Genomic DNA, 27,892 nt, shown 5'->3' on the forward strand with positions numbered 1-27,892 from the left:
TCTGTCTGTCTGTCTGTCTGTCTGTCTCATAGGTCTGTCTGTCTGTCTGTCTGTCTGTCTGTCTGTCTGTCTGTCTGTCTGTCTGTCTGTCTGTCTGTCTTTGGAAAAAGAACGGAACGTTTGACCGAAACGGAACTATAGTGTGCGAATTGTGTTTACACGGATCGATTTCCTCGCCCGCCTCTAAGCCAACGTTTATTGGACGTTTGTTTGCTTGATTTCCTGAAACAGTTGTTATTGTTTGCTTGTTGTACTCTGTGGTTGTACCCCACTCAGTCCGATTAGTAAGCGGTTCGTTTTTATTACGCCGTTTGTTCGTGCAAAAATCAGCCGTAAAATGACGACGTGTGCGGATTGTGGGTCCTCCAACTTCAGCGAAGATGGCTTTTATTCAGAGCATCATAAGGTCTGCGTTGACTGCGGTTCTGTTATAAACGAAGGACTTCTCACAGTTGACTTCAATGAGGGACAAGGTATAGCATTTTAAAGAAGTCAAGATGTTTTGTTATCATATCGGGCTACTGTAAGGAGTTTGTGACGAGACAGTAGTGACAACTACGTTTTTTACAAAGTCAAATCCTCGGTATTCATTACTCAGAGATAGCCATAAATCATAACTCTTGTAGGGGTGGGCTAGTCCCAGTTGGGCCAACTTGGGCGACGCTTATATTGGGACGTTTACTCCCAACCGTCCCAATATAAGCGACCCCTACAAGAGTTATGATTTATGGCTAACTCAGAGAGACGTTAAAGATGACAGTGTTTGTACACTCCACTCACTGCCTCCAGAGTTAAACATTGATACATTAACATGGAGGATCTTTCTGTTCACCATAACATGCCATGCTTGAGGTATGAGTGTTGTCCCCAGGTGCGATGTTCCATAAAATAATGGGATATTTCACATTTGTGGACACAACACCAGATTCCTGATTTCTGATTCCTGACTGTGATATCATGTTTTGCATTGTATTGTTGTATATTTGTCTGTCATTTAATGTCTCAATGAAATCTAAACAATAAAGGATCCCAATGTAAACAATTAAGCCATAGTGCTTTCTTGGGTTTAAATCCTATTAGTAGACTTTGTATCTGAACTGTACTGTCTTGTACTATTCTGAATGCAAACAGCTAATAAAGTATTCTATCAATCAAACAAACAATCAACATTTTTTTACCCATAGATATCAGATACAGTACAAGTACAGCTGTGACCAAACGTCCCTGTGAAAATCTGATTAAAGGTAAGATTTCCCAATCAATTCTAAGTTCATAATAGTAGTATTATTTATTTACATTGGCTTATTTTCATGCTCTCTTGAGTCTTGTTCCTAACATTTCTGTTTGCTTGAAGGCCTGCAACGAGTGACTGCATTATGCCGGGTCCTCAGCCTCAACAAGGACACGGAGGATCTATCACTGACGTATTACAAGCGAGCCTATCAACATCGCAATTTCATCAACGTCCGCTTGGAGAAAAAAGAGGCTCTTGTTGGCTGCTGTGTGCTTGCCAGCTGCAGGATGTACAATACGCCTATTGCCATGGGGAGTATAGCTGGCATGCTTGAGTCTGACCCCTTGGTGATGTCTTTGGTGTATCAGGAGATGGTGAGGTTACTACAAATTGAAGCTCCATCGGCTGATCTCAGTGACATACTGGGGACCTTTGTCCAAGAGTAAGTATGTGCAAGGCTTTCTTATTTCTTTGATAGGAGAGTAGAGCGAGAAAGTTATACAAGAGCAGAGCAAGGAGAGACATGCAAGGCCCCAGACCCACTGATAACCACTGATTTATATAAGACCTATATTGATCCTGTGAGGGAAATTCAGTCGCAAAAGGCAGCACAGCAGTCTAAGATACAGACAGTTATAGGGAAAGAAATGCATTGTAGACACAGCAGGGTAAAATACAAAATATACTAAACTATACAGTACACTGTGCTATATAAGATAAGAATTGAGTTAACATGTCATTATTTTTGAAGCTGTTGTACCTAAACTGGGATGAATTAATTCAGGGTCTGTGCATAACTGTAGTCCCAATTATCACAAGGTGGCATATCTGTTCCAATAATTTTCCAATGGCTTCACTTGATTGGTTCAGTAGCAATTTTGAACTGGAAACACATGGTGTCATATGTAATGTTGTTGGTTCAAACGTTCTGTCGAGCTAGACAAACACATTTGTCAAAATGAACAGGAATAGGAAATGGGTATGCCTGATGCCACCTTCTGAAAACTTGGGACTACAGTTATGCACAGAGTAGATTGCTTGATCTTTGTTCAAATTTGACAAAAGAATGTTAAGCCCAGACTTTTTGTTCTGGGTTTTCAAACTCATTGCTCCTGTCAATACATACGATGCAACAGGTGGGTTTAAAGCACTGTTTCCCAAACAGTGGGTCGGGTCAGGAGTCAGGACCCATTTGTGGCTCGCAGACCAGTAAATGTCTCCTTTTTCCATTTAACCCTTGGATGCATGACCAACCAATACCTACACTCTTCCATGAGTGGGGTCAAAAATGACCCCAATTAAAATCAATGTGTTTTTGCAATAAACGACTTGCTCTCACACGTAACTCTGCCATACTTTTGCCTAGCAAAGTGATTTCAACTTTAAAACACTCACACTTGGGCCTTTTTTCTGCCAATAGGGACAAGCTGTAATTGTTGAAGCTCCGCCCCCTCTGTCTACTAAACGCATGCAGCAGCTGTCACACTTTGCTATCACACTTTTCTCTCACACGTAACTCTGGCATACTTTTGCGTAGCAACGTGATTTCAACTTTAAAACGCTCACACGACTTGGCACTTTTTCCGGCCAATAGGGACGAGCTGTAATTGTTGAAGCCCCGCCCCCCCTGTCTTCCTATTGGCTGGGCTTTAAACAGCCATAACTCCAGTTCGCAGCATGGTACCGTCTCGAAATTTGGTGTCTGGACTTAGACCGCCATAGGGATGAGTTGCAATTGTTGAAGCCACGCCCCCTCTTCCCTCCTATTGGCTGGGCTTTAAACAGCCATAACTCCAGTTTGCAGCATTGTACAGTCTCGCAACTTGGTGTCTGGACTTAGACAGCCAATATGGATGAGCTGTAATTATTGTTGAAGCCCAGCCCCCTCTTACAAGTCTGTTGTTTCCACCCGCCCTGACAGTTGCTTCTCGCCCTTAGGGCGTCTTACTGGTAATAGTAGTAGTAATATAGTAGTAATAGTAGTAATAGTAGTAGTAGTAGTAATATGGGTAATAATAGTTGTGACCGTAGGTCGCAAGTTTAGTATGTGAAGGTTCACAGCTTGTAGGTAGGTATGTATGTCTCTCTGTCACGCCTGACACTGTGGGTCTATGGGTTTGTCGCTCTGACATCATGATCTGATGTCACTGTGTGGTATGTGGCCGATGTGGTCTCCATATATGGGTATTCCCATATGAAGTCCTGTTAGATATGGGGAACTACATGTATGGGCATAAAAGGGATTCTGTTAGTGTGACATCATAGTGAAGCCAGAGCGTGAAGCCAGAGCGGCAAACCCATTCTGTTATTGGTTCCCCTGACATCACAGTGACATCAGAGCTTGATGTCAGAGCGACAAACCCATAGACCCACAGTGTCAGGAGTGACAGAGATACATACATACAAGCTGTGACCGTTCACATAAAGTACTAAACTTGCGATCTACGGTTGCAACTATTATTACTACTATTACTACTACTATTACACTACTACTACTACTACTATTACTACTATTACTTACTACTATTACTTACTTCAATAAATTCAATAAAATACAATTATAAAAAAAAAATTACTACTATTACTACTTTTATTACTACTATTACTACTACTATTACACTACTACTACTACTATTACTACTATTACTACTACTATTACTACTTTTATTACTACTATTACTACTACTATTACACTACTACTACTACTATTACTACTATTACTACTACTATTACTACTTTTATTACTACTATTACTACTACTATTACCAGTAAGACGCCCTAAGGGCGAGAAGCGACTGTCAGTGCGGGTGGAAACAACAGACTTGTAAGAGGGGGCTGGGCTTCAACCACTACAGCTTGTCCATATTGGCTGTCTAAGTCCAGACACCAAGTTCCGAGACTGTACAATGCTGCAAACTGGAGTTATGGATGTTTAAAGCCCAGCCAATAGGAGGGAAGGGTGGGGCGTGGCTTCAACAATTGCAACTCATCCCTATGGCGGTCTAAGTCCAGACACCAAATTTCGAGACGGTACCATGCTGCGAACTGGAGTTATGGCTGTTTAAAGCCCAGCCAATAGGAAGACAGGGGGGGCGGGGCTTCAACAATTACAGCTCGTCCCTATTGGCCGGAAAAAGTGCCAAGTTGTGTGAGCGTTTTAAAGTTGAAATCCTGTTGCTACGCAAAAGTATGCCAGAGTTAAATGTGAGAGCAAAGTGTAACAGCAAAGTGTGACAGCTGCTGCACACGTTTAGTAGACAGAGGGGGCGGGGCTTCAACAATTACAGCTCCTCCCTTTTGACGGATAAAAGGCCCAAGTCGTGTGAGCGTTTTAAAGTTGAAATCACGTTGCTAGGCAAAAGTATGGCAGAGTTATGTACGAGAGCAAAGTCGTTTATTGCAAAAATGCATTGATTTTAATTGGGGTCATTTTTGACCCCACTCATGGAAGAGTGGGGTAGTGATACAAAAACTGCAATTTCTTAAAATTAATGAAAGGAATGATAAAAATGCAAATGGCCTCATGTCACAAACATGTTTTATGAGGAATACCTGGAATATGAAAATATTTAAACTTTTAATTGTAAAGATATCGAAGAATAACAACCCCTGGGGTCGTTTTTGACCCCACTCATGCATCCTAGGGTTAAAAGTATTTCAGAATAAAATGAAAATAATCTTATTTCTATACATTAATAAATGTTCAGTTTCCGAAATAGTGAAAATAGCAGATCTGCAAGCTCACTTCGTGGCACGTTGTGAGCTTGTAGATCTGCTATTTTCACAATCTGCTATTTTCCCGGGCAAACGTCAAATTCCTCTTTTGGATCCTGAGCTAAAGTTTGGGAAACGCTGGTTTAAAGGGATCGTTCGGTTTTGGGCGAGACAAACTCACGGATGCCTTTTCATGTTTGTGTGTAGTTTGAACATATGTTGAATGGTAAGCTTAGCATAGTTCAGCTATGTCCCCACTTTTGGGAGGAGCTGCAACTTCAACTTCTAACTCTGGGTAATTATGTTAAATATCCTTTTAATGAGGCTACTGCTGTTTGATTCTCTTCATTTCAGTTTCAAAATTGGTCCTCTTGACGTTCCTGAGGAATTTGCTGAGAACAACAAGGACTTGACAAAGCGTGCTGTGGGCCTGGCGGAGCTGGCAGGTGATTCCTGGTTAGTGACAGGCCGCAAGCCCCTCCCCATTTTGATGGCAGCCATCTTTCTGGCCTGGCAGTCCCTGAAGCCCACTCAAATCCGCCTCAGATACACACTGGATAAGTTCTGTCGGCTGGCAAAGGTGAAAAAGAATGGGACGGCTATGAGAAGAATAGCTGAAATCAAGGAAGTTCTGTGTAAACTAGGCAGAGAGATTCCTTGGGTAGTGGAGAGGGTCACACCAGACAGTGTGGTGAGACTGGTGGGTGACATCCTAGAGAACAGGAATGCCCTGTTAAGGAGTGCCCTACGAGCACATGAGAACACACTACAATCCATTTTAGAAGATGCTTCATCTGGAAACCATGTACACGTAGAGGAGGCATCACCCTCCCAAATCTCTTTGCAGGTGGAGCAGAACACATCCTGTGTGGAAGCTGATTCCCTTCAGTGTGTAAAAGATCCTAGCACTAGTGTTGAGCAGCACAATGACGCAGCCAGTCAGGAAAAGCAGGCCTCAGCATCACATTGGGGGAAGAGAGCATTGTTTGCTCCTCCCTGTGTGAGGAATTGTAAGGTCAGGAGAGTAGAGAGGCCAGCGATGAAGGATGTCACTGGTGATGAAGACATTTCAGACAGTGAGATTGATATGTACATCCGCACTCCTCAGGAAGTTAGAGAAATTACTTTGGCAAATGATATGTTAAACTCATTTTAGGATGAACAATCAGAGGAAGATTAAAACATGTTGCTTATAAGTTACACATGGTCTACTCACTCTACTGAGTAGACTACACTGATCTATGACAACTTTGTGAATGGTACTACTTTATAATTTTTCAGAAAACCTTCGCTTTAGTATTAACTAAATCTTGATATTATTTCACTTCTTTTATACATTTGAGAGACAAATTTTGCTTTGATTGTGTGGCAATTAGGGCTGGGACTTTAACTGATTAATTTCAACCGCTTATCCGGAATCGGATTCCAACTGAGACTTCCAGATTTCCTTATTCCGAGCAACTTCCTCCACTCCCTCAGGGAGTATACCGAGGCGTTCCCAAGCCAGTTTGGAGATATAATCCTTCCATCTGGTCTTTGGTCTGCCACAGGGTCTCCTATAGAAAATTAACGCGATTAAAATTACGCACTTAGTCTTTGCACCATAGAAGCTTTCTCACTGGACGAGTTTCAGGCATACAATTATACCGGTGCACCAAAACAGTTAACAAACCCCAGTGCAATGTTAGAAGAAGCCGATCAGACCGCTTATTTGCTCGGCCCAGTGGATGGGATATTTTGATTAAAAAAGAAAAAAAAGTATTTTAATTGAAATAAATTTCTCAGGTCAAATATTTATATGCGATTAAACATGCGATTCATTTCGATTTGATTAATTACAAAGCCTTAATTTGATTTTTCCCACACTAGAGTCCCAGCCCTAGTGGCAATACATTAAACTCTTTAAATTCAATATAATGCATTTGTAAGCAAGTCAGTTAACAGTTGCCAAATGTAATTGTTGCATTATGAACGTCATATGGTTCTCATTCATTAATTCGTCCTTGTATTCATCCAATGTAACAGTAGTAACATATTTGTCATCCAGCTGTCATACAGGTTGCAAGTAGAGATTTTGTTTTTCATTATTCTTCATTTGCTCCCAATTTCCCCTGTGAGGTCAGATCTATAGAACAGAAGTCACTAAGTCATGAGTTTATGCCATCCATGAACAACTGTTCAGCTGAACCATTCAAAACAACTGAACAGATCTTAACTAGTCACATATTAATATATGCTAGCCCAGACAGGAAAGACGTGGATGTCGCAAATATATTGGATGAAATACAGCATTTGTTTTAAAATGGAGAAGTTGAACTCTTTACACTTTTCTGTTAACATGGTTGAAAAGTTAATTTACCTCTCTTCCGCCTGTACTTTGTGACCACTCCCTCAGTTCACCCTTGGTATGGCACTCTCAACTTTGGGTACATGTATTGCCAAGAATAATAAAGATGAATTGTTATATGAAACAAACCTAGTGTCACTTCAATTAAATCCTTATTTCAGACCCAGGGAGATCCATACCACAGTTACAATAAAACAATATAAAAAACAAAATAAAATCAGAATTTACCAAGCCCAATTTTCAGTTTCTGACAGACATGTGCGTCAATTGTTCCAGTCTAGATGGGACCCTGACAGCACTGCATGACTGCATGCATGGTCTGTAATAACAGTGATATCGTTAACTGACTCAGATGCCCTACACAAATCTGTACATAAGGTTGCGTAGCACAGCAGAGTAGGTCGTTTGTTGATTTGCATGTGAACAATTACACTACATTATACCAAATTAATACCTTTGATATTGTGTTTGTATGGTTAACCATCATTTTTATTCTCAAGGACCACAACTTCGTCGTTGGCCCCACGGTCCCCCATAATTCATTTTCAAAGATTCTTTCAGAAAATAATCTACCAGCTCTCACGTTGTGACTTGTGAGCTTGCAGAATTTTTGGACAAAGTATAAAATATCTTAAACTGTTCCTAATTTTGCTGAGGACCCCCTGGAACCCCCTCAAGTACCCTTGGGGGTCCCCTGAACCCAGTTGAGAACCATTGGAATAGATTAGTCATACAAATTGTAATACATTCAAACAGCAGGTGGCAGCAGTAATGTGATCTTCTTGGACCAGAAAGAATAAGCCAACACAAAGGCAGATCTGACTGATATCTAAGATATAATCTAGAGTAGACCGAGGCACTCATATAGGCATGACTAAAATAATCAGTAGAGTAGCAGTATAGTATTAACAATAACGTGCTAGCTGTAATACAGACACCAACTCCAGTATAGAGGGTATGCGCATGCATAAAGTGAATGGCATATCGAGTGGCAAAATGAGTTTAACATCATTTAACATTGTCTAATGCAATCAGATAGGACTTTTCTGTTCGTATATATGGGCTGTCAAGGCCAGAAAGTAGTTTTTGCCACTCAGTAGGCATTCCTCCATAACTTCCTGGTATGATGATGTCACACGCATACCCTCTATTATATTCCTTCATATTCTGGAGAAACGGTTGATTGTTTTTAACAATAGAACATTTGTTATAGAAAAGTAGTTGTGACACTGTCTAAGACAAGTTGAAGCTGAAGTATTAAGTTATCCCATTCTCTCCATATGCCTACTATAAACAAATTGTGAGAGGAGAGGTCCAATGTCTCAGAAGTAAAACTGTTACCACAAGAGAAGGAAGTTGTGAATTGAAGACAGAACTTGCAAAACCAGAAGCATTACACAGATCTATGCCTAAAAGTAACTGGATTACAGATGCTTTAGTTGCATGGAATGCAGGGTATTTATTTACAAATAAAATGGAATGAAATGAAATAGAAGATAAATACATATTAAGCCTTATAGGAGCATAAAATAAGGAGCAGTTAGATACTGTACATTTGATTCTTCCAGTTCATATCAATAAAAAATATTTTTTCCAATACAAGGGTATATCGAAAAGAGTCTACTCTACCTTGTCCTCCCTCTATAGCAGAGTCACAACCAATAAATACCTTTCATAAAAATATTAAAAAAACAAGACTTCAGAAACAAGATGCATTTGAAAAAAAAAAGAAAGTTAAAATAGATGATCTGCAAGCTCACGTGTCACGATACCACATGTGAGCTTGTAGATCCGACTATTCACAGCTATTTTTTACTTTAAAAAGTCACATTATATTGTGTCTCGATGAGACACCAAATTTCTCTTTTAGGTCTTGAGCTGTTAAGGTTTGGGAACCCCTGCTCTATAGTTTCACAAAATCCCTATGAATCAAATTAGGATAACAATAGAATAGAAAATACAGTTGAGAAACATCTACCTATTATGGTTATGTGGAACTTGGTAGTACATGGGATATGTGGAAGTGCAGTGGATACACAGCCAATATTACTTCTTACAGTACTCATTATCAGTCATGGACGGGGATGGGGTTGTCGTAGGCGGCAGCCTCTAGGTCTTTCTGTGCCTGTTTCCTGCGCATGTCTGGGGGAGGCCTTGGGGGAGGGTTCTGAGGAGGGCTTTTGATAGTGTCTCTCGATGGCTTTTGGGTGTCCTTCCTTGGAAGTATGGGCTCCCAGTGTTCACCTCGAATTGCTGCCTAGAAAGCAAGAGACAAGGAACCAGGAAGTCACCAACTGTTACACAAACATCCTTCAGTTCCCAGAATGACTGCACCCTGTGGCTCAACCAGTTAGTGCTTTCCTCTCTAGCTCCCTTTCCCCACAGCAAGGTCTTAAAGAATCATAAACATGTTATCATAAGCATTGTTGAACTCAAGGAACTATGCAAATAAAATGCATCAATATAAGAAACCTAAAAACATTACAATGTGTAAAAATATACAACACTGGCAGAATAAGGCCAGTCCACACCAATGCAACTCCTTGCAACATGCAACTACTTGCAACCATTATCCCCAATGGCAGTTGCAAGGAGTTGCATTGGTGCGGTCAGGTAGATAAGAGGAATAGGTGTAACTTAAACTTATGGTTAGGTTTTCTGAATCATTCTAAGTAATACAATGGATGTCATCCAGTTGAACTTTGTCTTATAATAATCATACACAAATTACGTGTTGCTGGTTAAACATAAACATTATTAAAAGTGGGTGGGTGGCATAATACCAGTCACATTCTTAAAGGCAAGATTTCATAAATATACAGCATGTCTCAATAGAGGTTCCAACAAGTACAGGAACTCTTCCTGGTTCCTGTTTCATTGTTTCAAATGAACCCAACATGCTTCATTCAAAAGGTGAACTTTGTAAAAAAGCGCTTCCAACCAGAAAGAATGCTTGATTGAACTGTGATCCTTTTAAACCTGATGTTGTACATCTATGAAGAATTGTATTTGCATGTTGTCTTTTGTAATGTTCCTTTTTTTAATAACTGCCTAAGAACTATGGATGCAAATTTGTTTTACACACAATTTTACATCTTTGTTTTATACTGATGTTCAGTAATATGCCCTGTCCCCATAAAAAAAAAAAAAGGGAAAAGGACAATACAATTTCTAAACTTGTGGTGGCTTGTAAACTTACCAGGAGGTAGATGAGGCTGGCGATGCCCAGGCAGACACATCCAAGGACAGTCGAGAGCATGAAACCGAGAGGAACAGAGAGTCTATGAAAGAAAGACAGGCATTTATGAAATAAAATAGCCTATCGGTGACAATTGAGATCAAACAATGGTAATGATTAAGAGGAACGTCAACAAAAGCAAAAGACAAAAACACAATTGTGTCTTTTTTTGGAGAGAGAATGAATGAAAAGAATGCTGTCTAGCAAAGAAAGCACTGGCAGCAGGAAAAGATACTCACGCTGCATGTAAAAACGCTCTGACATAGTAGTTCCTGGTCACTGGTCCAAAGCATTTCACACAAACGGTGAAGCAGTGCTGACCCCTGAAACGACAAGAGAAAGCTTGAATAGAGGCTTCACTTAAAGCAATAAGTAGTAATTACATTTAGACTTAAAAACATCCCGGTGACCAAAACTCTGTGGGTTAAATGGATCACTTACGTTCTCTCCACACTAGTGCCCTTGGTTCTCTTGCTTCTTGGGTACTCCAGTACAAACACAAACACACCTGCAGCTCTGAGCTTCTGTCAAGGATACTTTACTCTCAAAACAGGACTATTGTTTTCTGCAACTGCACATTTGATTTGCTACAACTCTTATTTTAAAAGCAAAGCCAAACCTTTGTTTGGCACTTTCGCATTTTATTGAGGTTTTCGTTTGTCATTCTTCTGCATTGTAATTTGAACTTCTTTCATTGTTATGTGTAGGCTATTGCATTCAGATATACTTTAATAATGCGTTTGTTTTAATGCTAGCTCTGTCTTGATGTCTTAAATGCATTGCGTGGTTTTGAAATGTAGCCTAAAGCCTACTATTGGCCTACAAATAAATGTGTCTGTCATTTATACATTATTTATTCTCGCACATTTTTGAATTTGACTGAAAACCTTAGAGATGACATTCTATTGAAATAATATAGTCAGTATTAGCTATTTTGTTTGCATTAATAATTTTAAGTTAATTTAATTAAAGTAAAATAAAATAATACTCATTCGACAGGGGACCCATGCATTTATGAAAACCAGAGGATTAAAGGATACATTCCATAAGCAGCAAATTCCCAGCCACGGAATTGTCCAGCCACCGCTGTGATGCCACCTGCAATGGTAACTGAAAAGGGAAGTAGGAAGACAGAGAGGCACAGTTAAAGAAATGGAAGTGCATAGCTAAAGATTGAAGTACATAAAGTAAAGCCTTCTTTAACACAGTAAACACTGGTTCCCAAACACTGGGTCCCATATTTCAAAACATTTTCAAAAAACATTGCCCAAATAAATGAAAATAGCCGATCTACAAGCTCACAACGCGGCGCGAAAGGACGCATTGTGAGCTTGTATAGTTATTTTATTTTCACAGGCTAAAAGGTTTGGGAACCACTGCTTGAATACATTTCGTTGCACCGCAGCCAACCTTTACAGACTTAAAATAGGCCCCAGCCAACTTTAGCTAAAACAGGCCATCTCAACTTTTGCTAAACAACAATCACTTCAACTGAGTATATTCCAATAGTTATATTAAGATAACAAATCTAACTTGACTACATTGACATAAGGACATAGTTGCACACAGTCACTCACTCAGTGCCGACGCCAGAGCTTGTTCATTGGCCCACATGGCCCATTCTATTTTCCCCATCGCGGCTCCAACAGCAGACAGACAGACCAGATCCTCCAAACGCGACTGAAAGCAGATGCTTACTGTAACGACGAGGAAGTTGGGCTACTTTTACTTATACTTTTCATCACAAAGGTAGGCAAAACAGGCAGGCCTAGAGTCGGCCAATCCCCATTCCACTCGACTCGTCATTTCCGAATTATATCATGCAGTGCTGTGCAATAAGGGGAGGGCTTTGTTTTGCCTCTGCCAGTGCACCTGCACAGCATGGTGCACCTGAGCCATAACAATGGCTTTCACAATGGTGGAAAAAGTACTTCATGTTTATAAATGTAGAAATACTCATTTTCAAATTGCGAAATGTATAGGGCTGAAGTGGTTAATGTGTTTTGTAATAATCAAAATATACAAAGTAACTATTAACTAAAGTTTTCAAATAATTGTAGTGGAGTAAAAGTATAATATTTGCCTCTGTGTGAGTAGAAGTAAAAGTACTGAAAATTGGAAATACTCAAGTAAAGTACAAATACCTCAAACCTTCACTTAAAGGGCCAGTTCACCTCTGGAACAACCATATCTTATTTTATTGTTGTTTGGGACACAATCAACACAATCTTGAGTTATTTTTTGTGTTCAATCTGTGTTTTGAGATATTTTAGTATTTCAGCATGAATGATGATGCATTTTGCATCATATGAGTCATCATGCTGCATCATATGATGCAAAATGCATCATCATTCATGCTGAAATACTAAAATATCTCAAAACACAGAATGAACACAAAAGAAAACTCAATATTGTGTTGATCGTGTCCCAAACAACAATAAAATAAGATCTGGTTGCCCCAGAGGTGAACTGGCCCTTTAAGTAGACTACTTGAGTTATGTACTTGGTACTTACACCACTGCTGTACAGTATGGAATGCTGAACCAAATAATGATGACAGACCATATCAGACCAATTCATGTCTAACAACAAATGTATATTACAATTGTATTTTTATTGATTGAATACTTGATTAGTGAAACATGACATGTCATATCAACAGACGACCGTTGTGTTATCCATGGTTAAAGGAGTAGTTCACCACTTTTCAACCTGTCTTCATATAATAATAGGTCCTCCTCACTAATGTTCATGATAAAATATCACAATTTTTTCTACTCAATCCAAGTCTCCTAGGAGAGCTGTGGGAAGTTCAGAATCCATCGTCTTGTGACATCATCATTTTCCAAAAAGAAAAATTAATAAATATTTTTGAAAAAGAAAAATAGATTTTTATTATCGCGAGAACAATGGCTTCAACTTTAGAAAATTGCAACTTTTCAGGAATAGAAAGCCTGCAGTTTCTATAAGCTGGATTGGCAATCGATGATGTCACAAGACGATGGGTTTCTGACCTGCCCACAGCCCTCCTCTGAAAAAAGAAAAAAATATGAAAAAGCTATTTTTGAGTGAGGACCGATTATATGAACATAGGTTGAAAAGTGGTGGAGTTCCCCTTTAAGTCAGACATAAGGTCCTCCTGGGGACTTGAATTCATCAACATAGCATACAAAAATAAGGTGCAGTGAATGACACAGGTCTCCTATCTATGGGAAATTGAAATTGCATATCTCCTCTTGTGGCGTCCTGAAGGATGATTTTAGGCCAGTTTTGAAAGAAACCAGTGAATTACATATTTTGATGGTGTCAGGGCATTCCACATTTTGGTAGTAGAATTAGAATGTTCCCATGTTTGTTCTATAATTGGATGGTACCAGATAGTGGGTGTCATTCACTTTGGAGCGTTAGTGAGGACACTGGCCCTTTGACTCTCTTACAATCCCATTTTTATTTGCTTAAGTCTGTCTTCTACCCTGAGCCATCCTAGACTAGAAAAGTGTGTCGGCATTGGGAGGGTCATGGGCTTTAGGCCGAGAAGTAGTCAAATCGGTTTGTTTTGGGAGGTCCGAAGCTTAGTTTTTAATGAGGGCTACAAATGTAAAGGGCTGAGAATCACTCCTTTAGAGTACTTTATTATTATTAATAATTATTATACAAAATATTCCATATAAAACACAAATTATGTTTTAGTGTCACCAAAAGTCTCCCTGCAGAACAACATATGACACCCATAACATAGAGTAAAATAGACTTTATTAAAATATAAGTACATTTCAGGTGTTTTTGACATACACATAATTGATTATTTTGACTTTTTGCACAGCGCTCTTGATAAAAGAAATGCATTGCATTTCTTCAGAGAGGTCAGAGTGCCTGGTTCACTGTAGGCCCTACTACAACCCTGCTGCAGTTTGGTTGTAGATGCAATACCAGACACCTTTCAGTCACAGTCACATATGGCTGTTAGTGACATTTGGAACCAACAACCTCTATCTCTACAGCTGAACTATCATTTAATAAGACCCTGTCAAAACAATTCATATAGACCTATGGGTCTGCCAATGGAGATTCTCAATTATCAATGTAGATTTGATCCTTGGTCCTTTGATCACTCATTCTTCTTAGGCAACCCTTCAGGTCCAAGCAAATGCTGTCTGGGGTCCTCCAGAACACAAGGGCCTGGCCCAACCTGAAACACATAAAATACAGGTCTGTTCACTCAACATGACCAAAGAATACATCTAACATATAATTTTCGGAATGTCTGAGTGAGTGTCTGTCTGTCTGAGTGTCTGAGTGTCTGTCACAGCGTTTCTCCTCAATGGCTGGAGCAATTGATCTGAAATCGCATCACCATAAGCATATGAACACACCTGACATAACTGTGAAGCCCGTTTGTCACTTTCACAAATCATATGCTGTATATTAGCATTTTTATGGTGTATCTACTATCTATTCTGCATCTAGCATGCGAAGCTTATCTATTCTGCATCTAGCATGAGGCAACATGTTTAACCAGCTGTGTGTGTGTGTGTGTGTGTGTGTGTGTGTGTGTGTGTGTGTGTGTGTGCGCACACGCGGGTGGGGGGGTTGTCTGGCCCCGTTATAGATGTTGTCCAAAAATCATGCAGATCGGTACACAGTATCTCTGTAGCCATTAAACGAAACGGGTATTTCTTACATTGATGCTCCTACATATTATCATGTAAGCACCAGTTAAAGTTACTTTCCATCCCTCATATACTGTGTGCACAGTGCACACCCCATAACCCACACACTGCACATCATTTCAGAGCTCATATCTTTGAACGGGTAAGGGCTAGTTAGAATAGGTACAACTGTAATGTGAATGAGATCAACAGTATAACATAAATAGACAGGTTTACGCCCCGGAAATACCAAAGAGATACCATGTATATTAAATCACAATATTTAACAAAGCATGCCATTGTAGGGAAAACTATTCCAGGTCATAAAAACAATAGATCTAAAGCATTGCCTTTGATGCATTGATGATGATCAACAATATCTGTACATATTTTGCAGCCCCAACACAAGGAAGAACTGCATCTTACATAGATAGCACAGCAGGCCACGACACAAAGGCACAGGCAAAGTATTGCATTGCATTTACCCAATCAAGTCAACAGGGGAAAATGTATTCACTAATACATTCAACGTATCTCTTAGCAAAATGCAAGCACACGATTCCCGATGAAGCCGCCAAAACTGTGCGACAAGTAGTCCGACAAACTTTACTCTATAAAGAATAAAGTTGGACAAGTACTATAGTGGGTTGCCTATGGCAACCACACTAATGAGGAAGGGCTGTCTGAGATGTTAATGTGTGAACTGAACGTTGGTACCTTAGTACTAATGATGTAGCTGAGTCCTTTTGACATGGGCTCTAGACCAATAGCTTGCGTCAGCTCTTCAGAAAGGACTGCATGGTCCACTGGGAGACCCTTTAGAAACCTGTAGAGATGGAAAAGTGTGACTCAATTGCAACATACAGTACGTGTAACATTGAGACTGTTAAGATAAGAAAGCTCTAGGTCAGGGGTGGGCAACTTTGATGATAGAGAGGGCCACTATATTTCCACACTCACTCCAGGGGGCCACATTGCATATACTGTCAGGCAGAAACCTCTTATCTTCGTATTTTAACTTTTCGTAAATGAATGCCTTGCTTCATCATTCTATGTCACACAAAAGTAGCTAAAATAACTAGTCAACCAGCTCAAAACGCGTTGCATTTTTTAATTGGAATCCTGAAAAGTATACATTTTATTTCATTTCAAATGCATTAGTCATACTAATGTAAACTTAATGAACTTAAATACAAATACATTGGACATAAAAAAGACAAAACTGTTTTAATCTTAAGCTACTAATATAGACAGAAGTAATTAAAGCGGGTTTGGAATTTAACAGCTGACATAATATAACAATAATATATCAATATTCCGATATTAACCTGCGGGCCGCATTAAGTGAAGGTGGGGCTGCAGGTTCTAGGTAAAGAACTGTAATGCTGACTTAAAAACGTAGACTATGAATATTCATCATGTTTCATCATATTTCATATATATGAGCCTCCCAACAGCAGTGGTTCTCAAACATTTTCAAGTCAGGGACCCCCAGATGAATGTGTATTTGGCCAAGGACCCCATAGCACATACATGGGCAACTGGCGGCCCGGGGGCCACATGCGGCCCCCACCTTCACTTAATGCGGCCCACAAGTTAAAACCAGAATACTGATATATTATTGATTTCAGCTGTTCCAATTCCAAACATCCAAACATGACCCGCTTTACTTCCTTCAGCCTATATTAGTAGCTTAATGACTAGTATAGTAGTACTAAAATGTTAGTCTTTTTTATGTCCAACATATTTGTATTTAGGTTCATAAAGTTAACATGAGTACATAACTAAATGCGTTTGAAATTAAATCAAAATGTTACATTTCAGGATTCCAATTAAGAAATAACAAAAAATTATTCAGGATTCCAATTCAAAAGAAGCAAAAAATAGCCGATCTACAAGCTCAAAACGCATCGCAGCGCGATGCGTTTTGAGCTTGTAGATCTGCTATTTTTTCTTCTATTGTATTTGATACTAGAATGACAAAGTAGGACGTAGCAATATGCATTGTGGCCCTCTGGAGTGAAGGTGGAAATATAGTGGCCCTCGCCATCATCAAAGTTGCCCACCCCTGCCATAGCAGATCCCCATAGCAGATCTACAAGCTCAAAAAGCGATGCGTTGTGAGGTCAGAAAGTTCGCTGAAAGTTAACTCACTGTCCTCCATTGGTCTCTGGGGGAAAGAAATGGCGGACCACCTGGACAAACTCGGCAACATGCTGTTGGCGAAGGTAGACCACAGCATTTGGCCCGGCATCAAACGTGTAGGCCACCTAGAGGGAAATCAGCGTAATGAGGTTAGAGTAGGGCTGTCACAATTATTACATAATCGTCAAATCGTGATTATTTGACATAATCGCGATTATTTTTCATAATCGTCATAATCGTTTCCATGTTGAAACACTTTCATATATTTAAAAAAGAGTCAGAAATAGTGGAAATAGCAGATCTACAAGCTCACATCGGCTATTTCCACTATCAAAGTTATTTTTTAAGTAGTAAGTTGTCAAATATGTCAAGTAATTTCTTTGTATATTTAGGTTATGTGTCATATCTATCATGTACAACTTCAAAGCCTAAAAGCCAAACAGAAATGTAATTATCAACGACAAAAACACAATTACATCGTTAATCGCCAATTATTTGAGTGACAATTAATCGTCATGTAAAAGGTTAGAGTGCATATATTATAAATGTTTCACACGTTTGCTTTTCATCATAGTTTCACAACACACCCACAAAGTTTCACATCTTCATTACACCATAACAGAAATTACATAGAAATGCAGAGCAGGTGCGCTTCCTCTGACTGCCTCCTTGGCCGTGGCTTCACTCAGCCACATTCAATACTTAGTGTTTGTTTCTAGATGCTAGATTCACAGCAGAATCTTACTGAAAGACAATTCAATACACAAACCACAGCCAATTTTAAGATGATGCAAACAAAAAAACTAACAAACTAATAATACATACACATTAACCAGGATAAAGAGAAACATAAAAACGATACACTTCATTGATGGGTTGCGATGCGTTGTGAGCCTGCACATCTGCCATTTCGTCAGAATGTTTGTGTTATGACATGCCCAGAAAAGGGATGCTTGGCTTGCTTATATGGTAAACGTAGAAGTGGTAAACAATGAAGAAGTCAAAAGTAAACTGTGACACTTTGAAAGGGGCTGCTGACCTGACTGACATGACACATGTTGTCGATTCTACGATATTAAAGGCCTGGCCAAAAACACCATGACCAGGCCAACAATCTACTTTTTTTCAAATTTTGCCAACATAGATGCCAAATAAATAGCATACATGTTCATTCAGAAATCAATCATCATTTGCATGTAGTAATGATGGTTCTTGAATGTGCATGCACACAACTCAACAGGAACATCATCTCCTCCTGTGGCACATTTCAAAATGCTTTGGCATATTCATGCAAATGATTATGTACAATTGCCTCCTGTTTCCGTTATTATCAATTGATAATGTCATGGATGGTGTAGTATTATACTGATTCTCTGTTAAATTAGCCTGGAGCCAGCCTGTTCGCTCCGTTCCACATTTTGTATTGTCTCTACGCATCACGACAATACAACATGTGGAACAGAGCGAACAGGCTGGCTCCAGGCTACTGTTGAATAGTCTTTACCCCCAAAACATCTAAAGATCTGCCCAATAGGCACTCCAACATGGAACACCATATATGGGCATAAAAGATCCAACATTACTTCTGAGACTCCTACATTCAGACACTGCTACTTCTTCAGACACTGCTACTCCTACTTAGATACTGTGCACATAATGCCCCCCCCCCCCCCAGGCACAGGACTAAATGATTAGGGATGGCTCAGAATTGCGGATGGGACGATGTGAAAATGTCACGATTATTGTGGTAAAAATAATTGCGATTAACGATATTATTGCGATAATCAAAATACAGGTATGCATAAAACCTAAAATGACTATTCTAGGGCAGAGGTCTTCAACAGGGGGTTCGGGACCCCTAGGGGGTCCTCAGAGTTACTACAGGGGGTCCTCCAAATCTTTGTGTGATAGAAACCTTTTTTATTCCTTTTTTATATTAACCACTTAATAAAAAAAATAGGTCTAAATAAAAAAGAAATAGATCTAAATAGAAACAAATCGATCTACAAGCTCACAACGCCTCGCAGATCGGATATTTTCAGCAAAGAGGTTTATTCTAAAAAGAGCAGACTAGTACAGAGTGAAAAGTCAAATTTTAAGTATTGACATGTGGACGTGGTTAAATATCTGAAAACACAAATTGACATGAATCCAAAATACACTGCCGATTGTGCTGTCAAACAATGAAATGGAATGGAAACTATGAAAAAGTTTGTGGAGGTCCCTGCTTCATCTCTCCCTCAACTAAGGGGTCCTTGGCCTGAAAACGTTGAAGACCCTTGTTCTAGGGGGAACGTTCGCTAAAAAGATAGGTAGATGCTATATTTATTTTTACATCGATTTGTGCAGCTGTAGAGCATACATGGGCAACTGGTGGTCCGGGGGCCACATGCGGCCCCCACGTTCACTTAAAGCGGCCCGCAGGTTGGAATTCTGATAGATTATTGATTTCAGCCGTTACAATTCAAAACTACAAATATAACCTACTTTAATTACTTCAGTCTATATTAGTAGTTTAATGACTAATATTAAAATTGTATTGTCTTTTTTATGTACTGCAAGTATAAATAAATAGAAAGTAGAAATAAATAGAACGTTTACTATTCAGGATTCAAATATAAACAAATATCTTTATTTTTCTTTGCTTGACAGTAGAATGGTGGATTGGGAAATTAATTTACGAAATATGTTAAGTTAAAATATGGAGATAAGAGGTTTCTGTCGACAGCAACAATATGCAATGTGGCCCCCTGGAGTGAGTGTGGAAATATAGTGGCCTTCTCCATCAAAGTTGCCCACCCATGGTGTAGAGTGAAATAAGAGCGCACGCTTTTTACAGGTCTGTTTTATCAAGTATAGAGGGTTTAAGTGGAACTGAATTTGCAGCTAAACAAAAGCTCATTCATCCTGACCTAGTGTAATAAAAAAAATATATATCACCATAAACGATAAGGATTATCGTCCCATCCCTAGTCAGAAAGTTTTATTTTTATTTTTTAGGCTGTCCATTATAATCAAATTATCGTTATTAATAGCATGAGAATACCGATCTTTCATTTTGGTCAGTCATGCACATCCAAACCAACTAGTTGAACCGGTTGCCATAATCTGCCAAGCATCTACTGTACACGTTTTCAGTTGTGATCTGGATGAGATTCTGAGTCTGGACAGGCAGGAATGTCAGGAGGTGTGAAAGACAGCATTGTAATTCGCCCATACAGTGAAGCATGTACACTTTTGCCCTAGGGGTTTCCTAGCTTTACATAGATTCTTGGGGGAATGTGTTTCACATTTATTGTGAAATATATTCGACAGCAGGCAGTTTTCACTCTGATAACTACTATATGTATACATAGGCTTTATTTTCAAACTAAAGAAAGGTCACATTTGGTGGTCCAGTCCACAAGGCCTGAAAAAAATGGGGAAACCTTTCCCCTTTTCAGGGCAAGAACCAATCAATTATCTCACCCTTATCTCCCCGTGGTGCCGGTTATACTGGTGCACTAGACTGATGACTTGACGAGACACGCTGTTAAGGTAAAATATCGGTGGGTAGGTGTCCAGGCAGGTGGCGTGAAACTGGTTGCTGTCTTTCATGGTCAGTTCAGCAAATGTGACAAAGTCCTTCGTGCGTATGGCTTCGATCATCTCCTCCATTCTGTGAGGGACCACAGACTCAGCCCGGTGCTAGACAAGAGAGTTCAGGGAGTAAGAACACTCAAGTCACATTCAAATGCGTTGTAATGCCAAACTGTTGGAACTTGGAAGACTGTACAAACAGTATACATACAACGTTTTTTGACAATGTACACACACATACACACATATATATATATATACATATATATGACCCGGCCGGGGATCGAACCCTGACCTCCCAGTCTCAGGGCGGACACTAACCACAAGTCCACTGAGATGGTAGAATATACATACTGTATATTAACCCATTCACTCAGAGATCCAGTGCAGATGTCTTGGATCAGAATCCACTGTATGTCTAAAACTATTTTCACTGTTATCTTTTATTTGTATCTATCTTGGTTTGGCTCTTGATTTGTGTTATACTGGACCGGTTGTGGTGTTTCACTCTTACTGCTGTTGCTGCTGTGACACCACAGTTTCCCTCCGTAGAACAATAGAGAGCTGTCCATTAGTCTGTTGCTAGGTTAGTATGAGGTTATGGTTCGTGTTAGGCTTAAATATATTGGGAACTGCTGGATCAATGGTACTTTGGAAAAATGGACCATCAGACTAATGGCATTACACCAGGTGTCTTCAACAGTTGGTCCGGGACCCCTAGGGGGTCCTCAGAGTTACTACTACAGATTCAAATCTTTGTGTGATAGAAACCCTTTTTCCTTTTTTATACTAACCACTTGAACCCTGACGTCCATATTCTGAGAACTTTAGCCAAAAATAGCAGATCTACAAGGCGTTGTGAGCTTGTAGATCGGCTATTTTCGGCAAAGAGGTTTGGTGTAGAGGGAAAAAAAAGTGCAGACTAAGTGAAAGGTCAAGTTTATTAAGTATTGACGGTTCAACTTAGCCTGATTTCAGACTCAAGCGTCCTGTGCCCTATTCTGAACGATTTATGGCGGAGGGACTTTTGTGCGAACGGTGATTGTGACACACCGTGAACACGACGCACAGTCGCGGTGTGTGTGTGTGTGTGTGTGCCTGCCTGGTGTGTGAACTTCGTTTGAATCGTTTCAACTGCTGCGCGGATTGGATATTCGTTAAACCCACCCCCACCCCCTGCGCTCATTGGAGGAGCCGCAATTTTGGTTTGCTAAACTGCCGATTCATTTACTCAGCTCCAGACCAGAGAAACCGTCCATTGACATGAATCCAAAATACACTGACGATTGTGCTGTCAAACAGTGAAACTATATGGAGGTTGTGGGGGGTCCCTGCTTCATCTCCCTCTCAACTAAGGGGTCCTTGGACTGAAAATGTTGAAGACCCTTGCATTACACAGATCAATGAAGGTTTTTCCTTATCTTATAGTGTCAGTATCGACAGAAATCGGACCGGGTGAGTTGTAGGAATGTAAGGAATGGTAAATACCTTAAGGAGTTGGCTTGTTTTTACACTGGTTTGCATGCCAGGTGTGCTGCCCACAGGCTTCCGCTCAGCACTGGCCTAGTAAACAAAGAAAATCATGTTAAACGGTGATAATTATGAGAATGCACACAATGGGCCTCATTCACAAAGCTCTTCTTCAAACCATCTGGCATTTTGTTTTAAAATACAAAACCTTTTCTCCAACTCCAGATGACATCTCTACTATAGGTCAAACTATAGTATTTGTCTGACTTTCTTTCTCTCTTTCTTTCTTTCCAGATAAACGTTATTTTGCCGTGCTACTGCTACTCCTCCACAGATTTGGTGGCGCGCAACTTGGGCCATACAGTATGTCAAATCGACTGGCTTCTGCTTGCATTTGCTAAGAGATATGTGATAGCCCTATAGTTTAATTTATATTAAATTATTAGTGAATTAATCTTCTCCATGGACTTGAATGGGAAACAAAACCTTTCCCAAATATGGAGATGACTGACATAGATGTCTGATGTCACAGACAACATGAGACTGTCCAGTATGTCCATATATGGGCATTCCAAGTTATGGGATTAATATTGATGACATCAGGGATCTCCATATGGGCATAAAAGGGACAAGACCATTAATGTATTAGTAAATACATTTTCCCCATTGACTTGAATGGGGAAAATTCAAATGCTAAGACGGAATTAATTTGCAAGTGTGACTCGCGTCACGGCAACCACACTCCCAGAATTGCATCTTTCTAGTTAATGTAGACCTCGTAACTAAAGACCAACGTGGGGATTACGAAAGGGTGTGTAAAGCCTTGATCACAGGTCGTAAATCAAAAGCATGTTCATGTGTGAATCATTAGCATTGTTCCACACCCTGTCGAACACAATAAAAGGCATGCACCGAAGGGCCTTGAGCAACAAAAAGAGGAAAGAACTCATCCGTAGTACCACAGCGTAAAAGATCATCTACAAGCTAAGAAACAGATTGCAACGTTTTGTCAAATTGTATAATATATCTGGTGTTTCTGGCAAGTTATTCCCAATTTTGTGAAAGTGAAAGTTTTCTCTAATTTGTAGCCTAATGGTAGTTTTAAAACACAGTTTAAGAAGTAACAGGACCAAATAATATTGTCACATCACAGGTTAACAGGTGTAATGAACTGGGTCAAATTTGTGCAGAAAATGGAGCTTGCACAAAACTAATTTCACCCACTTCTTTACACCTGTAACCTTGTGATGTGACAATAAAGATGAAGTCATATTTTAGCATTCTGTGCCTAACTGCATCATGTCAAAGTTTGCTTCCCCAGTCCTGACCTGTGTGCTGTTTTCTCCTCTTGGGAGTGTTAGCAAAATGTCATACAATCCTACCGTGACACTAAAAACATGTCTCTGTTTACTTCAAGTGTATTCAAATGTCAGACAACAAGTTTAATGTCACAAATAACCTCACTGGGTGAAACTGTGTGTTAAGCAGCCAGCAGATCTATCTGTGTGCTTGATTAACTTACTACAGTAGATGTCTGTAGCTTCTTCCTGGCCATGGCTCTCGGAATGTGAAAGCAATTGTAGTTATGAAGGATTGCTTTCCATTACGATGGGCCAGGGATAACTCTAGTTGCTATGACCTCATCAGAGGAAGAACTAACCTCTCATAGCACTCATTGCTAGGGAGTGTTTGTTAGGTAACAGGAGTCTCCATGTCTCTCCAGCTCTTTATAAACAGAAAATGCATTTTCAGGCCGGGATAACAATGTTATCCAATCAGGATAAGGAACTCAGTCAGGATAGAGCTTTAAAAAGTGAAATTAGAAGTGATGATACAAAGAAATTAGCAGACAAAATTGGGGCTGGAACACTATAAAAAAATTAAGCTGATAAATGGGTACTCTCTCCTGATTGGCTGAAATGTTCTCACCTACCTAAACGGGAGCGTGTCTTTATTGCGATATAACATTTGTTCGACGTCCCAGTAGTTCAAAGCTGGTGAATGTTAACCTGGTGAAAAGCTAACGTGCCGACACTGGGGAATGCTAACCTGATGAATGTTAACCACTATGCCTAAACCTAACCCAAACCTTGGTAAAACTATGCCTAAACCCAACCCTAAAACCTAACTCTAACCTTTGTCGAACTATACTAATGAAACTATATAGTGAGATTTCCCCACCTGAACATGCATTTTCTGTTTATTAAAGAGCTGGAGAGACAGGGAGTTACTGAACAAACACTCTAGTCTAGCAATGATTACTATAAAAAAAAAGATCACTTACCATAACCCTATTCATATGGTTCATCGAACAATTGCTCACCATTGCTGAGGTAGAACAAAAATTAAGATGGAATTCAGGACAGGGGAACACCACTATTCAATATGGATTATTATGAAAAAGGCCCACAAACATTAACTAAAACTCAAATGACAAGTGTGAGTTGAGTGTGTCAGATGCTCTCTTTAGCAACATGATTTTTTTTTTTACCTTCCAGTTATTTTTATCCTTTAAATGTTGTCACAAATATTAACACACAAGAAAGACCTACCACAAGTACAAGGACTCTGAGCTCAGGCCAGTGGCTCTCTGGCTCCACCTGCTGGGCTAAACTGTCCTTGCCATCATCGCTGCATCCCATGATCCACTGGACAAATCCTCCATACATACTCCTACAGGCACTGCCTGAGCCTTGCCTTGCAATCACAGACAATTCTCCTTCAACGCCAAACACCCGAGCCAGTGTGTATACTAGAACGGAATCAGGAGGGGAGGGGGAAAGGAACATGTAGCAACAATGAGATTGCAAAAGTCTATTTTAAAAGCCTATTTATACTGTACTGATACGGTTTCAAACCAAGTTAATGGGATATTTCACAAAAAAGAAATGATACAGAACATCATCTCACATATTATGCATGCATACACTAAACTTACTGTCACATTATTAGCTGGAAAATCTGCTATATTAGGCGATCAACACAGTTGTACAACAAAGTATAAATGAGGCTTTACCTAAACAAGCAAAGCCAGCTGCAGAGGAGGCGAGTCCAGCAGCCGTGGGGAAGTCGTTGACAGAGCAGATGTGGACTTTCTGAGACAAACGCATCCCATCCACACCGGACTCCCCATCACTGTGTCTCTTCCTCGCTAGTCGACGAACTGAGGTAGCACAACACAAAACAATTATACAATACATCTCAATGGCTTTGACATTTATACTAGAAGCTCGGCCGGCCGAGCGTCTAGTCGGCAACCTGGCCAACTCGGGAACGATGTAAATAGGGAATGAATGCCCCGCCCTTTAATGCAAACCCCATTATACCTGTTATAGGACCAGTTTTGACCATCTGTTTGCCTGTGTCCATTTATGCCCATATATGGAGATATCTTTCTGTCTATGTCCATTATATGCCCATACCTGTATATGGAGATCTCTGTATCTCCCTGATGGGCAGCCGAGCGTCTAGTCGAGGACTGGCCTACTCGGGAACGATGTAAATAGGGAATGAATGTCCCACCCTTTAATGCAAACTCCATTATACCTGTTGTCATAGGACCTGTTTTGACCATCTGTTTGCCTGTGTCCATTTATGACCATATATGGAGATATCTGTCTGTCTGCGTCCATTTAATGCCCATATATGGAGATCTCTGTATCTGCCTGACGGGCGGCTGAGCGTCTAGTCGAGGACCGTTTCTTTGTTGACTCATGTGGCGTACGTGATGTCAGAGCCTTTTATAAAGTGATGTCACAATGAGCGGGGAACGCGTGTGCCGAATCTAAAGCCGGTGGGACGAACGGTTCTCGAGATATGTGGATTACATACACACATACATAAACGCACGCACGCAGAGACTTCTCGCATTTATTGTAAGATTGGCTTGCTCATCAAATCAACCTTTTTGATATTTACCCTGCTTATGCTAAAAATTAAAATTAAAAAATTAAAAAATAAAGGAATAAAAGACTCACTCTCTCTCAGACAGGACTGCAGTCTGGGATGGCTTATGTCCTCTTCTTTACCGTTGAGCCATATGCGATCCTCCTGAAATGATCTGCTGGAAGCAACTGTTGTGGTCGTTTTCAGCTGGATGCAATGAGGTAAAGACAGATCGATTTCAGAATCTCCTTTTTTACAAAGTAGCCTACATTAAGAAGACATTTTACTGGGTGCTGCTTGCTCACATACACACAACACAACTTATGTTAAAAATAGAAGTTGATCAAAAAGCAGAAACTAGTTAGCATCACATTTCAAGAACATTCTAAACAAGCACAAATATCTTTGCTTTTTTATACGCAGTAAAAAAGAAATAAAAAATCTGCAAAGTGTCCTTGAGTAAGACACTAAACCCCTAACAGCTCCCTGGGCACTGTATTGCACCCACTCTTAATAATTAGGATGGGTAAATGCTGAGGACAAATTTCACACATGGGAAAACGTAAAGGGCCAAACACCCCCAAAACAACTAAAGGGGCCTGGACTAAATTATAATTATTACTTAATTATGTATCAATGCTATAGCATCCCTGACATGTCAAGTCGGCTGTCAATAATACAATACTAGAGTTGAACAAACTGTACCACCATGCAAAGCTGCAAACCTCACTAGCCTATACTGTATGTTTTGATATTGGTCTGGGAATTTGTAAACATCTTCTTTCAAATGATGTCCACAATATGACCCAATTAGTATTACATACATTTCATTGACAAGTTTATTTAATTTTAATTTGAGATCGGTGAAGTCATCATAACTATTAAGTTAATAACAGACAAAATATCTTGTGGTGGAATATTCTGTACCTGGTCTTGATGGAGAGTGACGCTCAAAGAGGAGTTGATTGGCAGGATCAATTCCTCATTTCTCTTCCCCCCTAAAAATGTACATTCATAAACATTTAAACGTAGACTATTAATTATACGCTCTTAATATATAGTTTAAGTTGTTTAACAAAAGAGGGCAGTGGTGGCCAAAAGGTTAGAGGAGCGAAAGGTTCCCAGTTTGGGGCAGTGAAAGACCAACACTGACCCCTCTCGTCAACACTATTGAAGCGCCCTTGAAATGCACTGAACTGCTCCTACAGTGGCCAACTCGCCAACAGCATGATTGTACAACATTGCTCCGATTTTCTGTTTATGAATATATGTATCCAGTAGACCATCACCTCACACAGACATTCACTTTTCAACATAAAACTACAATGTGACAATGATACTCACAGTACTTGATGACAGCTATATTCACTGGAGCGGTGCATGTCACCATGTGTGGCCTGTCGTTCTCTGGCATCGCAGGCGATACAAAAATAACGTATGTTTTACAGCTAAAATAATTCGATTTTTATGTTTTTGTCTAAATAGTGGCCTACTAAAGATACGACTTATAATCTACTACTGTTGTAGCTAACTACAGTAATGTTTCCCACATTGTGGTAGCGCTTTAACAACCTCTCATCGTATTGGTTGGCGTAGAACATATGACTAAGCTCACCACCAATCGCAACTAC

General features: G+C 39.9%; 3 protein-coding genes across 3 annotated transcripts; 1 reads left to right on the forward strand and 2 right to left on the reverse strand.

The window, feature by feature from the left end:
* Window positions 1-337: 337 nt before the first annotated feature.
* Window positions 338-7,250, forward strand: brf2 (BRF2 general transcription factor IIIB subunit; the record flags this gene model as incomplete). The annotated part of the gene is made up of 4 exons (XM_080730039.1): window positions 338-473; window positions 1,185-1,244; window positions 1,355-1,676; window positions 5,303-7,250. 4 exons carry the CDS (start codon window positions 338-340, stop codon window positions 6,102-6,104), a joined length of 1,320 nt encoding a protein of 439 aa, XP_080586165.1. The 3' UTR covers window positions 6,105-7,250.
* Window positions 7,251-9,363: 2,113 nt separating this feature from the next.
* cyba (cytochrome b-245, alpha polypeptide) lies at window positions 9,364-12,196 on the reverse strand (the record flags this gene model as incomplete). Its single annotated transcript, XM_080729651.1, has 6 exons — window positions 12,111-12,196; window positions 11,574-11,643; window positions 10,975-11,049; window positions 10,773-10,856; window positions 10,495-10,576; window positions 9,364-9,552 (listed from the first exon to the last, which is right to left on the reverse strand). The coding sequence occupies exons 1-6, from the start codon at window positions 12,166-12,168 to the stop codon at window positions 9,364-9,366; spliced, it is 558 nt and encodes a 185-aa protein (XP_080585777.1). The 5' UTR covers window positions 12,169-12,196.
* Window positions 12,197-14,329: 2,133 nt separating this feature from the next.
* mvda (mevalonate (diphospho) decarboxylase a) lies at window positions 14,330-27,812 on the reverse strand. Its single transcript, XM_080729949.1, has 10 exons — window positions 27,606-27,812; window positions 27,189-27,259; window positions 26,354-26,468; window positions 25,393-25,539; window positions 24,929-25,128; window positions 22,395-22,469; window positions 20,796-21,014; window positions 17,337-17,452; window positions 15,900-16,008; window positions 14,330-14,722 (listed from the first exon to the last, which is right to left on the reverse strand). The coding sequence occupies exons 1-10, from the start codon at window positions 27,673-27,675 to the stop codon at window positions 14,642-14,644; spliced, it is 1,203 nt and encodes a 400-aa protein (XP_080586075.1). The 5' UTR covers window positions 27,676-27,812; the 3' UTR covers window positions 14,330-14,641.
* Window positions 27,813-27,892: the final 80 nt, after the last annotated feature.

The sequence above is a fragment of the Nannobrachium achirus genome (genome assembly GCF_963921795.1).
Source record: "Nannobrachium achirus genome assembly, chromosome: 7".
NCBI lineage: Eukaryota > Metazoa > Chordata > Actinopteri > Myctophiformes > Myctophidae > Nannobrachium > Nannobrachium achirus.